General features: G+C 41.8%; 1 protein-coding gene across 1 annotated transcript; it reads right to left on the bottom strand.

Moving 5' to 3' along the window:
• Positions 1 to 5,898: 5,898 nt before the first annotated feature.
• Positions 5,899 to 7,494, bottom strand: LOC309719940 (putative nuclease HARBI1). Its single transcript, XM_082556366.1, has 3 exons — positions 6,716 to 7,494; positions 6,531 to 6,642; positions 5,899 to 6,455 (listed from the first exon to the last, which is right to left on the bottom strand). Exons 1-3 carry the CDS (start codon positions 6,860 to 6,862, stop codon positions 6,082 to 6,084), a joined length of 633 nt encoding a protein of 210 aa, XP_082412492.1. The 5' UTR covers positions 6,863 to 7,494; the 3' UTR covers positions 5,899 to 6,081.
• Positions 7,495 to 13,793: the final 6,299 nt, after the last annotated feature.

Here is a 13,793-nt window from a genome sequence, read left to right as displayed (position 1 = left end):
ACATATCCATCGGAAATATTTTACTAGGATGTTTGTCTTTTTTTTGTGGCGGGGGTTCACTTCTTTCTAAAAGGAAGGAAACAGTTTACTAAGAAACTCGGTTAGATTCTAAATAATGTCCTGTAAATTCCTCAGTCCAGCTGGGGAAAGCACTGTACACTTAATGGTATTCCAGTGAAAACACCGATCCTAAAGATCTTCCACAATTAGAAGATCTTTAATTGATTGGTATGCTATGCAAAGTTGTTTTCACTAGGTGAAAGTGATTTTATTTTTTTAATAGGCCATTGTATAGGCCATATTTTAATGTGCAGAAATTTAATATGCAGGTGAGAGGACAGGAGGTGTAAGAACAAGAAAGGCCGCAAAACAGAGTGAGCAGAAATCACAGAGGAATGTAAAGAAAGCTGTGACCGGAAAGCCTTAGCCTTAGGCTGTGGAGTTATGCTTGCTATGGACATCCAGCATAGAGGAGAGGCCAGATTCAGCAGTAACACTCAACATGCAGCACGAGACAGAGAGTCAACTCAGCTGCGAAAAGCAAAACTGAGTCTTTCTGTTACTGTTGTGGAAATGTTTTTTTTACACATTTTTTTACAGCTTTTATATGCTTAAGAGCTTTTAAGTATTTCTATATATTGTATATTTTCTTGTAATTTATTTCCTTAACTATTACACTTGTCTGTTTTTCTTTGTCACTATGCTTTTTGGCTGGTCTCCACCAGTTTCCCCTGTTAAATAGTCTCTGAGCGCTCCTGCTCTTGATCTAAAAGAGAGGTTGGACCACAGAAATGAGAACAAACAGGAGCATTTATAGACATATGAGAAGGAGGGGAATGCATGAGGCATGGTCCTGCAGCTGAACTTCAGCTAAATTATTTCCAGCAAAAAAGCACAAAGCTATTGTGTTGTTTCTGGGATGACGTGACAACTTAAAAGCAGAAAATGTGCAAAAATCCTTTGCACATATTATATTTTTAAATTCCAACACCTTCACCAAATGTTGAAGAAAACAGTGAACATCCTCCTAGCTGTGCTCATGAGCTTGGACTTGGACAGTTCAGGAGCTTGTGACAATCCACACAATAGCAATGTGTGGTTAACTAAATCGCGTGCATGATATCAAGCTTTGGTGAAAAGAAGCATATTGAAAGCAATTAATGACCACATGCAACTTCAAAACATGATGGCCACACATTTGTTCTTTTAGCTGTATTTCCCAGATAATAAAACCTTCAGAAAATCAGGAGGCTTTCCATTTTCTTGAGCACGTCTACACCAGCTGCAGGAATACGGATTGTGTCGCTTTGCTGTCTGGACTGCAAATGAGTCTGAGCAGCCCAACATGAACCCGTCAAATAATTTAGGACCAAGAACCATCCATACAGAACACAGCAATTAGAATCAAATTAAAGCAAATGTGAGTAGAAATGAGCATGGTTATTTCTTTGAGTCAATGGCAATTAAATTGACAACACTAAATTGAAGCTTAAAACAAACCCTGAGGAATAAATGCTAGAGGCATCATGGCTGCTATGTTTGATAATTTTTACAAAAGTTCTAGTGAAAGCCAATTAGTTGTTTTAGCATGCAGGGAGTACAGACTCCCAACAAGATGTGCTCAGAAGCATCTAAAAGCTGCTGTTAGCAGTGCTGCAAAGTCTGTGTGACTCACGTCCAACTCGCAGAATTGATCAAGAAACTAATTTGATTAGCAAATTTGGCAGCTGAGGTCATCCATCAGACGCGGGCACTGTTTCAGCTGGCTGCAGTGTCTTCACATCTTTTCTCCTTTTGGCATTCCTCCTCTTCCTCTGAGAGAATAGCGATCAAACACATAATGAATCCCTGATGATCCACACATGCTCGCCGTGCGCACACACACAGACACACAGGCACATGTGCACACAGACTTTGGATGAGCTCCTAAGTCTCTGTAGCTGTTGTCACTTTGTTTTCACCTTACCACTCACTATAGTGTGTGGTTGTGTGTAGGTGTGTGTATGTGTGTCTGTGGTGAAACATATAACAGATATTTGTTTTTAATTATTAAAAAATGATCTCAGTTTGAATTTCATTTATATAGGTCTAAATCACAACAATAGTTACCTCATGGCACTTAATACTGTAAGGTAAAGACCTTTCACTAGTACAGAGAAAATAGATAACACCACAACAATCATATGACCCCCTATGAGCAAGTACTCCCTTTTAATCCCCAGCAGAGCTAGGCTCAGGGTGGGGCAGCCATTGCCGAGACAGGGTGGGTGTAAGGTGAGTTGGACAGGACAAAAGAAAAAAACTATAGAAACTAACTGATTATGTCAGTTAGCCTACATGTCTTTAGAGCAGGGGTGTCGGACTCCAGGCCTCGAGGGCCAGTGTCCTGCAGGTTTTAGATCTCACCCTAGGTCAACACACCTGAATAAAATGATTAGCTCATTACCAGGCCTCTGCAGAACTTCAAGACATGTTGAGGAGGTCATATAGCCATTTAAATCCGCTGTGTTGGATCAAGGACACATCTAAAACCTACAGGACGCCTGCCCTCGAGGCCTGGAGTTCGGCACATGTGCTTTAGAGCATGGGAGGAAATCAGTGAGTTCAAACCCAGGATCTTATTGCAGTTTACATGATCGTTTTTGTCCAGATTTATAATAAACATTAGTGTCACCAAATCATGCCACAGGCTCCATTCTGATCCTGAGATGTGACATTGAATAATGGCCAGAAAAGTGTTTTACAGAATATGATTTTTCCTGAGTGAAGTGAAGTGGACTGGCATTTATGTAGCACTTTTCTAGTTTTGCTGATCACTCATGATACTTAACACTGCTAACACTGGCTTTTTCATACATATTCATTCAGCATTTTCTTACATTTAAGTGCTTTATTCAACTTAAATTAGGAGCTCTGGCACATTTTGAATAGCCTTTTAATGTATCATGCTTTTCTTTGACTTGGGAGGAATCTGGTGGAACATGCAAACCTTAAAGACCCCGAGCAAACCAGGAGCCTTAAACCAAGAATCGCTGTGACTCAGCTGTAGAACGAGTGCACCATGCATAGAATTGATCCTTCACATCTAGCATAAAAATGGTCTTGCTTAAGCATTTTTGACATTTTTATTGTTTTTGTTTGTATTTAAATTCAGAAGAAAGTGACCTGAGGTCACAGAGACCTTAACCATCGACTCTAAATTCCAAAATCTAGTCAGTTCTTCCTTGAGGCCAAACACGTCTTTGCCAAATTTGAAACAAATTCCCAGTGTCCCATGGGTGTTGCTGGTGGATATTATTGTCATCAATTGTTTCATTTTATTTGTTTGATGCTGTGTTTTTTTCCCCCAACTTTTCCCATTGTGTAATGCACATGAACAACATTATTAAGAGACACTCTGTGTAATTGTGTCATGCCCTTTGGAAGTCATCAGAAATAGATCAACAGTGTTTGGAAGACAAAGAAATTGCCTAAAGCTGATTTTTCTCAGGAAACATTCTGTGTGCAACACTTAATAATCGACAACAGATGCCAAAATGGGACTACTGGGCTACAACTGTACATTTATTTACAAAATATGCACTAGACGCAAAATATCACAGAGGTCTGATACATAATCCCATAAGTCAGGGAGTAACAAGAGTTTGTTTGTTGTTTAAAATTGCTGCCTTTCTCCACTGTAGCCTTGCTGCTGTTCTCTGCACTATAATCACTTCTTAACCTTCTCTGTGGTGTTGATTCTTGGAACCTTTTTGCTGGATCCTGACAGCATGTTGGCATGTTGATACACCTCTCCTGTTTGGAGAGGAGGAGAGTGGGTTTCTTTCTAGCTTGTTGCTTGTTTTGTTTTTGTTTTTTGTTTTTTTTTCGTTTGTTTTAGTGCCAAAACACGAAGAATGAACCCCAGTTGTATCACAATGTGCAAATAAAGCAGCACCCTTCGTCTTCCTCCTGCTGTTGTTCATTAGGTTGGTCCTGACGTAGTGTTTTAAGTGTTATTTGTTTTTTGTTTGTTCTTTTCATCAGTTTGGAAACTTTTCCTTTAAATGTTTTTATATCCTGCTGCCATTTGGTTTTACTACATCTCTTCCTAAATAGGAGTTTCATCAGTGATAGCAGAGATATCTAAACAACCTCTGCATGTTCCATGGAAATTTCTAAGCCTGGACTTATTCCAGTGTTGAATTGACTCTCAAGTGTCAATTTAAAATCTTTAATCTCAGGTTTATTTGAGCCAAGTCAACAAACATGCTAACATTTCAGCCTTGTGCTCCTCATAGGACATCAGAGAAAATGAAGGTCAAGAAGATGGCTTACGTGACAGTCTCTGTGACAGTAACATTTATAGATTTCACTGTTTACTGGAGAAGTTAGACTAGCTGGGAATCTGTTTGACTTCATGATTGTGTTTGTCTGTTGCATTTTCCGTTTGAGTCCTGGGGCCCGTTCTTCGTACGTCGCTTACTACATCCAAGATCAAATGACACATCCAAGATCAAATCATCGCGCTAACCGTGAGCTCGCTAATCCGGTTCCCCGAACACACCTGCTGTTGACGATTACTACAGCTGGATGAAGTAATGCGCGATCACTGGGTGCCGTAAAAGGGGCTACGCATCGATAGCAGAAACAGTGATCGGCAAGCCTCTGATTGGTCGGCGAAAATGTCGAAGGAGCGCGCACAGTACTTCACCGCAGCGGAGCAAGAACTCCTGATTGAGGGATTTCAGGAGTACCAGAGTGAAATTAAAACGCAAGGTAACAGTGCGAAGGCTGCAAAAGCAAGGAGAGAGGGCTGGCAGAAAGTTGCTGACAAATTAAACGCGTAAGTAATGCAACATATTACATGGCACCATACCATATCATATTTTATCATATCAAATCATACCACATGATATCCTCTTACACATTAGAGCCACAACCGGACCCACCAGAACATGGGAACAAGTAAGAGTGAAATACAAGAACATACTACAGAATGGTAATATCCAACACTCATATTGCTGTCAGTCACTTGAAAAGACACCCCTGAAACAATCCCTGTGTTTGTGTATAACAGCAACCAAGAAAAGGGCAGAGCAACAAAAGACAGGTGGTGGTCCTGCACCCCCTCGTCACACCCCAGCAGAGGAGCTGGCCCTAAGGTTGAATGCCACCAGACCCATTGTTGAGGGCATCCCTGGGGGCAGCTCTTCCGGAGACCAGAAGCCGGGGTGCAGTAGCAGCAGCACCTACATAACTGGTGAATGGGCTCATGATTCCATGTGCACAATGTCAAATATGTGGTTGTTGCCTAAATGAAAATGCTATTCGAACTGTGACATTCATTCATTGGCACTGTGGGTTTTCTCTGTGTGTAGTGTTACATGACACACCATCACTTTTACCTGTTCCCATGGAAGGGGTGACTGGAACATGCACAGTAAGTTGGGAGATATACATATATCTGTCCCCACCCAATTGTACAGACCTATAGGCTGTACCACACCCCTTAGTAACACCATTGTGTTACCATTGCACAGGACAGTGACGCAACCCTGTCAGATGGCTGTGGTGTGGCGGAAGACCCTGTGAGTACATGCATGAATTGGCCTGAAATACCATCTACTTGTGTACTGCCATGTGTGTCTGACTGCAGTATGATTTGCAGGCCAAGAGGCCGGCAGAGAGGCCTGCTGATGCAGAGGTGGGCAGTGTTGTGATCAATTATACTGCCTATATGACATGTATTCCCCGTTAAATGTTGTCACCACAATTGACACAGGGTGACATACGTCTGCTCTACAAGAGAAGTCTCCAGCAAAAAATGGAGTATACTGAGCTGAAGAAACAAAAGCTCCTAGGTGAGATCGAACTACAAGCCCTAATGAGGCATAAACTACAATTGGAAATCGAGGTGCTTCAAAAGGAACTCCAGAGTAAGTAGGAATACATGTTCATACGGAGCACTATTGCTGACCCTGCGTGACGCAGTATACATGCTCTGTTTTCCCAGGCAACTGATGACTGGCCTGTGTGTGGTGGGACAGACAACGATGCTCAAATAAACGTCAATAGAAAATGTGTCATGTCATGTTTTTATTATGCGAAATTGTGTTGCACAATCCTGTCCCGTGCAGCTCTGCCACTAGGTTGGTCCAGGTGCACTGGCTGGAGGTCATCATCAGGCTGCACCTCCACCACGGGGGTCCTCTCTCTTCTGATGGTGGCAATGTTGTGCAGTACGGCACATGCAACAATAATGTCACATGCCCTGTCAGGTGCAACCCTCAGGCGTTTTAGACACTGGAATCGTTCCTTCAGTTGCCCAAAGGTCATTTCAATGCGTGCCCTTGTCCTGGCTAGGGCTGCATTGTAGCGGGTTTGTGGCCCAGGGTTGGGGTCAGGGAACGGTGTCATGAAGTACTGCCTGCATGCATAACCTCTATCTCCGAGGAGGATCCCATCGTAGGCCCCTGTGTAATGAAGAAATGCTGTTATGTTAGGCCCGACATGAGTATGTGGCATCAACATAAGCCTCTTTTACTTACCACGCTCAAATGATGTGCATAACCCTGACTCTCTGAAGATCCGTGAGTCATGCACTGATCCGGGCCATTTTGCTTCCACATTTGTGATATGGCACATCGAGTCACACACCATCTGTGGGATTCCATTATGTGTGACCACACTCCTCCCATCGTATATTGCCATCTGGAGTGTTAGTATTGCTCACCTGCACATTTATACTGTGGCCCCCCTTTCGGTTGACAAAGTCCCCTTCAGTGGGGCCTGGGGGGGCCTTGATCGCAATGTGTGTGCAGTCTATGGTGCCAATCACATTCGGGAAGCCTGCGGACGTTGGAGCTACAGTTACCGACATAGGTCATGATTGCATCACATTCACTATCCAATTTACTGTACCTGCAATGGCGAAAAAGCCCTGTTTGACGACCTGTGGTCTTAAGTGGCTTGGAAAAACCACAAACACACCCAGGAAATGCTTGAGTGCCAGGTACACTTTGCGAATGGCCCGGCAGACGGCACTTTTCCCAACGTTCTCTGCGTCTCCACAAGTGTACAGGAACGTGCCACTCGCAAAGTAGCGCAAGGCAATGCACACAGTTTGTGCAGTTGTTAATGCCCGACTACGGTGGGTGGTACTCTTAACATGGGGATCCAGCAAGTTGGTTAGGTAGATGATACCCTCACGGGAAAATCGGTATCTCTCTATGAGCACACTGTCGCGCTGTGCTAAAGGATCCTGTCTATCCCGCAATATACGTTGGATTCTGAACACTCTCCTTATCACTCTTGCACCTTCCGCAATGGGTGGCTCGCGTAGAAACGGACAGGACATGGCTGCGACAAACTTCCCACTTCCACCTTCGCTTTTATAGCCGTGGTCTGTCATCTTGATTACACGACGTAATTTGCTATTCCTCTACTGTGGAATGTGTGTTGCATCTGGCGTGATCACCTACATGCCATAGCGTGATTACTCGTACATTTCCCTTTTTTTAGGGACTGACCTGTATGTATCTGTGTGGAATCAATAAAAGGATCAAGTGCTGCATTATCTTTAGTTACATTGATGTTATTTATTTGTGGTGAAACGGTGGCGGAATGTCGCTGTTGCTTTCGTATGATGACGCGGACATACCTGCATGGCCGCGATCTAATCCTGTTTACATAAAGTAAACCTGCTCCCGAGCAGGTTTACGCTTACGGCTCTGTTGCTATGACAGCAAGTCCCGGATGAGCTTCGGGGAACCGACTGATCCAGGATCACGCGAAATCGTCAACAATCTAATCCGGCTAACCTACTTAGCGAGGTACGAAGAACGGGCCCCTGCTCTGTAATAGTGTCACAGTTTCTCGTAGACCAGGACAAAACATTGAGTCAGAGGCAAGACAAGGTGGTAACTTAGAAAACAAAGCATGTGTTTACAAGCAGGTCACTTGTATAATGTATGCATGGACTAGTTAATGAATGAATGAAATCATGCTTTAACTGAAATGGTCAAAGTCTGGGAGCCAGTGTCAGTCAGTGCTTGTGTGGCCCAGATCACTGGGCACAGGTGTAGCTCACTGCAGAATAAAGCACAAAAAACAAAACAGCAACAACTAGTCCCCCAGGCGGATGCAGACTGATGGTTGTGGGTCTGTGGCTCTTTCTGTGAGATTATCGTGAATTCATGTGCTTTTATTAAGCATATTCTTTACGAAACTGAGACTGGTCTACTTTGTCATGATGTTTTGCTTAAGTGCTATCTTTTTACCTTTTGGTATTCAACACGAAACTGCAAGATTTTGGTTTAGAATCACAAAGAAGTATGCTCTTTTGACTTTGTTATTTAAAGAAGAATGTATTTGTTTACATAACTGCGCTACTTTGGTATGTTTGCTATGCTGTATATCAATTTCATATGGCATGTATTTTATTTTTCAGCATTTTGCTCCAACTGTTTATATTAATCAAAATAAACTAAACATAGACACACGTGAGAGAGACATTTGTTAAAGAAATGTGTTAAACTCATTGCTTGAGTTGTTTCTCTTTGACCGATTCTGCAGTTGTTGTCTTTGCTTTGTGCAGTAGAAGCTGTAATAATGGATTGGATTTATATAGCGCTTTTCAAGGCACCCAAAGCACTTTACAATGCCACTATTCATTCACTCTCACATTCACACACTGGTGGAGGCAAGCTACGGTTGTAGCCACAGCTGCCCTGTGGCTACACTGTGGGAAGCGAGGCTGCCATATCGCGCCATCGGCCCCTCTGGCCAACACCAGTAGGCGGTAGGGTAAAGTGTCTTGCCCAAGGACACAACGACCAGGACAGAGAGCCCAGGGATCGAACCGGCGACCTTCCGGTTACAGATACGCTTCCCAACCCCCTGAGCCATGGTCACCCCATAAGCCATGGCATCTTGTTCATCCTGTTATTTAGCTGGGAGTTGTTCCTCCTGTGGGGATATTAGTAAGTGAAAGACTGATTGCCGATTGCAGTAATGCGGTCATAGAAAGTCTCTAAATAACAGAGGGTTTCCTTTCTCTGAAGTTTATCTAGAAGGCAAACGCAGCACTTTTTACAGCTTCTGTAGCTGTTTACTCAGGTTAATGTGAGGTTGTGCTTCACAACTAACATACACATAAATATTCAAATAACCATGTTGTGTGAACACAAACAAATTCCTACACATACTGATAAGATTTTTTTTCATTAGTCTTTTTTTGAAACTGAATATTCAAAATACTTGGATTTACCTTCACAGTTTTTCCGTGCTGTTTCTTTTTCTTTCCTCATTATCTCGTCACCATCTACACAGGCTTCTTTAACTATTAATCTAACCCATTCGATCAGTGTTCCATGTGTTTTTCTTTGTGCTACTCATTATTCTCTTTGTGGCTTAAATCTGGCTCGTGTGCCAGCCTGCCACTCATCGGCTGCCTGGCAGCTATCTCATCACCTCACCAGCCCACTCACCTCTACCAATCCAGTCTCTCTCCATGCTCTGTCACCAGCCAGCCTCAAGCTTCAGTACTTCCAATACTCACTTTTTACAATAAAACATTTAAAACTGACTCCTGGTCTGTTAGAGTCCATTAACATTTTGCCTGTTATTTTATCTATAACCTTTGGTTTGTACTGGGCCTTGTTCAAAAGTCAGAGTGAGAGATCAAAGCCAGATTAAGAAAAACCTAAACCTAAATCCTCTTTTCTAAGGGATTCAGATGGTTTCCTTTTGAGCAGGAGGCTCACTGCAGAAAAAAACAAAGTCAATGAATCCTATGCTGAAAAATTATTATGCTGATGTGCGTGGCTCCTCCAGAATCATGATGACCTTCGAGAGGTCACTGAATGTTTTGACGAGTATGATTGATGTGAAAATGGTTGTCATCGTCCTTGGTCTTGAACACAGAGTTGAGTTTTAGACTTTTACATTTCAGTTTATTTAGTATTCTCTGTTTGGTTCTTAATCTCTTTACAGGTTAAAATTTCATGTACGTCCATTAATATTTTAAATCTTACTTGTTAATTTTAGTTTTTGGCTACATTAGAGTTTATTTGATCCTGCAGCTGTTGCCCCATTTTAACCCCATGTGTCAAGTTCTCCTGTTACTCATTTTCACTCTTACATTTGCATTTAGGTTTATTTCCTGCCATTGTCTTTATTTATTTTACCTGTGTCTGGTTTCCCCAGCTGTGTCTTTTGACCCTGTTATCTTGGCATTTGTGTGAACCATTTTCCTACCATTAAAAAGTGCATTTTGACTTTATTTTTCCGTGTTTTGGACTCATTTGGACTTTCATTTTGTTCCTTATTTTCTAAATACCTTGACAATGGTCACCAGATCTCTCGGGCAGATCTCGTTAAACACCTGCTGGTTATTTTGGCCACTAAGGTGATAACGTATCTTCTCAAAAATATTACACTTTCAGCTGCATAACCTGAGAATTTGGACAACCAAGACATTTCTTTCATCGTAAAGGTTATGTCATAATTATGCTTGTGCTGAGTGTGTTGTTCAGAGACAAAATAAAGATATTTAAAACATAAATGGCAAGGCAAATGTATTTCAGTTACAATGATGACAAATAACGCTGACATTTGGCGAATAACCAAACTTTATAAGCAAGTCTTACCAAAGTCTAAAAGAATGACATTATACCCACAGGCTAATGAGCACTGACTCTTCTGTGTGCATCTGACGCATACATGAATCATAAACTTTACCGAATATGTTTCTGACAGCTGTGAAAGTCATGTTGGCATTCCCTTTTTTCAGGATTTCTTAAGAAAGGAAGCTGTGATGAGACGGACGGGACAGACAGTAAAGGTCCGTCTTTGTCTATCTCGACAGCTCTCATCTCCTTCTTTCTCTGTCACCCTTTGTCTGCCACTTTTTCTCTGTACTCTTGAATCTCTTTCTTGTTGTTTCACTGCAGAGATTGATGATTCAGCCTCTTGGTTCACTTTAATTTATCTTTCCTTTGTTCTACAGCTGAGATCAAGCTGCAATCCTCCGTTTGTTCTGTCCTGTCTGTGTGTGCATTCTTTAGAATACTTTTTCCTTCAGATTTCCTTCTTTCAATAAAATTCAAGTTGTAATTGCACATATGATTCAGCCCATTTTCTTCTGCTTTTCACCTTAAGACATTGGTGCAGTGGTTATTATAGATGCTTCATTTTATTGGACTTGCCAGGTCAGCTTGGGCAATTATGTGTAGAATTCTCCCCGTGCTTGCATGGATTCTCTCCAGGTACTCCCCTTCCTCCCATAGTTAATGTTGATTCTAAATTGTCCATAGATGGGATATTTGCAATGTATCACACTGCCAACCTGTAAAAACACGCAGACTCCTACTTGCCCCAGGACAGCTAAAATATACTCATGTACCAACATATATCCAGTCTACTCAAATTAATGTTCCTGAGACCTTGTAGGCGTTGTTGTTGTTTTTTCTATATTTCAGTAATATACTCATATCCTAATTTTTATGCCTAGTGGCCTTCATTTGGAGTAATTTCAAAGGGATATGGACAATGACTTTCTAATTCTATAAATGGAACGTCGCTTCTGTTTATGAAAGCTTAAGCAGTGCCAAAGTGCTCTAAACCTGCTGGGTGAGTTGTGAAAGACCTGGGGATTAACCTATTCTATATTCATACAGTAGTGACTTATCAGACAAATCCACCCCTCCCTGGTGACAAACAAAATGACAAACCTAAAATTTTTAAACTGGATTCCATCCATCAGTCAGTGAAATGAAGCTGGCTGGAGGAATGAAAGTACCATCAAAGATATTTAATAATTTATCAATTATGTCCATACAAAAGGCACAAGGTAACAGTCGAAAAACACACCCCATCAACAGGGAGAACAGGGAATTTTCAGGAGAGCTAAACAGAAACAAGATAAACCACAGAAATAAGCCAAAATACAAGGAAAACCCAAGAACCTAAGCTCAACAAAACCATGAACCAACCGCACATTGGGTTGTTGGATTCAGGCTTCTCGCCTAAACTAGCTCAGGTAAACTAGACTACTCGAAAAACAAAGGCAAAAATACTGCCGGTAACTCCCAACTCATCCTATACTCAATAAACAAAGATTTAAAAGCAACAGAGAGATAAAGTCAGTGGTGATGGAGGCAAGGGAGGAGAAGAGAGGGACCAAGAAGCCAGCTTGCGATCTTAATGCTCTGCAGTCTACGGGTTTGTATTCATACGGTGAGCCTTCGTCAATCAATCAGCACTGAGAATATATCAGAGACGTGAGAGAGAGGTTAGGGTGGTCATACAACCACAACAAGATGATGATTGGATCAGTGCATTGAGGTTGCATTTAATAGCATAAATAGAATTAAACTCCTGTCACTGTGATAAGGTGAACAGCTGAAGTTAGTTGTATTATAGTGTTGATCAATGGAAGTGTCTTTCTGACCTGTAAAATCACTGTATCTGATATATCCTTGTGGCTCCATGGTGCAGTGGTTAACACATTCACATTCACCAAGCTATTGTACTCCTAGTGCTGGTCCCAGACCTCAATAAGTGGGAAGGCTGTGTCAGAAGGAGTGTGGGCCAAATAAAACATGCAGATCCAAGGGAGCAACCAAAACAGCTTTCGTCACGTTTGATGGTTATTACAGGCAGTATATGTTAGTTATCCCTGGCCCACATATTTATTCTGCAGGATCCATTTGCTATATACAAATTTGACCTTTGACCTCTCTCAAGCTATCATCATTATTACAAACTATAACTATGAACCTTTCCCTACCATAGAGCTGCCGAAATGACAAATGTGTGGATGTCCAAGCTGACATGTAGTATATACAGATACTCCGAATAACCTCCAGGGCTCCTTATCTGTAAGCACTGGCCATCTTCCTCATCCTGAAGCCTCTCGGTCTGTCAGTGAAATACAAAGTGACGCAAAATGGGAAAAATACAAATATTAATGCAGATGATCAAAAAATCCTGTCTCTCTTCTTAGGCTTGTGTGACTGAAATCACTCCACAAAGTGCTGTGATAGATTGGCCTTAATTACCAGCTTAGTGTTTAAGTAAGAGTTGTGGGGAACTCATGATTAGATGCTCTAGCCACAGACATTAAAAGGCAATGTTTCCTTTTGTTACCATTTGCAGTAGCCAGTCTTGTCCTGTCAGCCCAATGCAAAAAACACACCATGATTATTCACAAGGAAAAACAAAAAGCACTTTTTAGATGCAAATGCATGTTGATAAAGACATCAGATTCACAAGGGCTATTGTTTGGTTTCATCTTGATAAAGAAGACTGGGGGGGGAAAAGTTTTGCAATGCAAACACGCTCAGATTCTAAAGACATGCAGAGTAACTTTAAAATGCACACAGGGATACGAGCAGAGTCTCTTAGAACCACCATCCACAGCTTATTTTTCCACAAAAAGTGAAGCAAAGAAAAGATTATTATATCTTAGCAAATCTCTTCATTCGACCTCTGATGCTTCGGGTCAATGGTGGAAATTGTTTTTGTGGCCACAGAGAGACAGAAAATAAAACTGAGCTCAGAAGTTTGTAGAGAAGGTCTCTGCTTTACTATCAGGCACTAATTGGTTTTGCTGCCTGAGGGGAGGTGATGGTAAGCTGACGTGGCAAAGGGCCAGAGAGCTGGAGCCACAACCAAAGCTGGAAGTGATTGACAGCTCTGCGGCTCGGAGAGTCATCTGCAGGATGGGTGTTGTGTCCAGATGGAAAATGAGTCAGAAATGTGTCCTGAATGATGGTACAATGTGCAGCTATTTAACAGTGTGTACAAAA

Source organism: Aulonocara stuartgranti (genome assembly GCF_965226115.1).
Source record: "Aulonocara stuartgranti genome assembly, chromosome: 13".
NCBI lineage: Eukaryota > Metazoa > Chordata > Actinopteri > Cichliformes > Cichlidae > Aulonocara > Aulonocara stuartgranti.
This window is presented reverse-complemented; position numbering and strand designations above follow the sequence as displayed.

Excerpts from the sequence above, each read along its gene's own strand:
- LOC309719940 (XM_082556366.1), bottom strand. The coding sequence starts at position 6,862 with ATGTCGGTAACTGTAGCTCCAACGTCCGCAGGCTTCCCGAATGTGATT. Across the intron at positions 6,643-6,715 it reads GCCACAGTATAAATGTGCAG|ATGGTGTGTGACTCGATGTG; the intron begins GTGAGCAATACT and ends GGAATCCCACAG. Across the intron at positions 6,456-6,530 it reads ATGCACATCATTTGAGCGTG|GGGCCTACGATGGGATCCTC; the intron begins GTAAGTAAAAGA and ends TTCATTACACAG.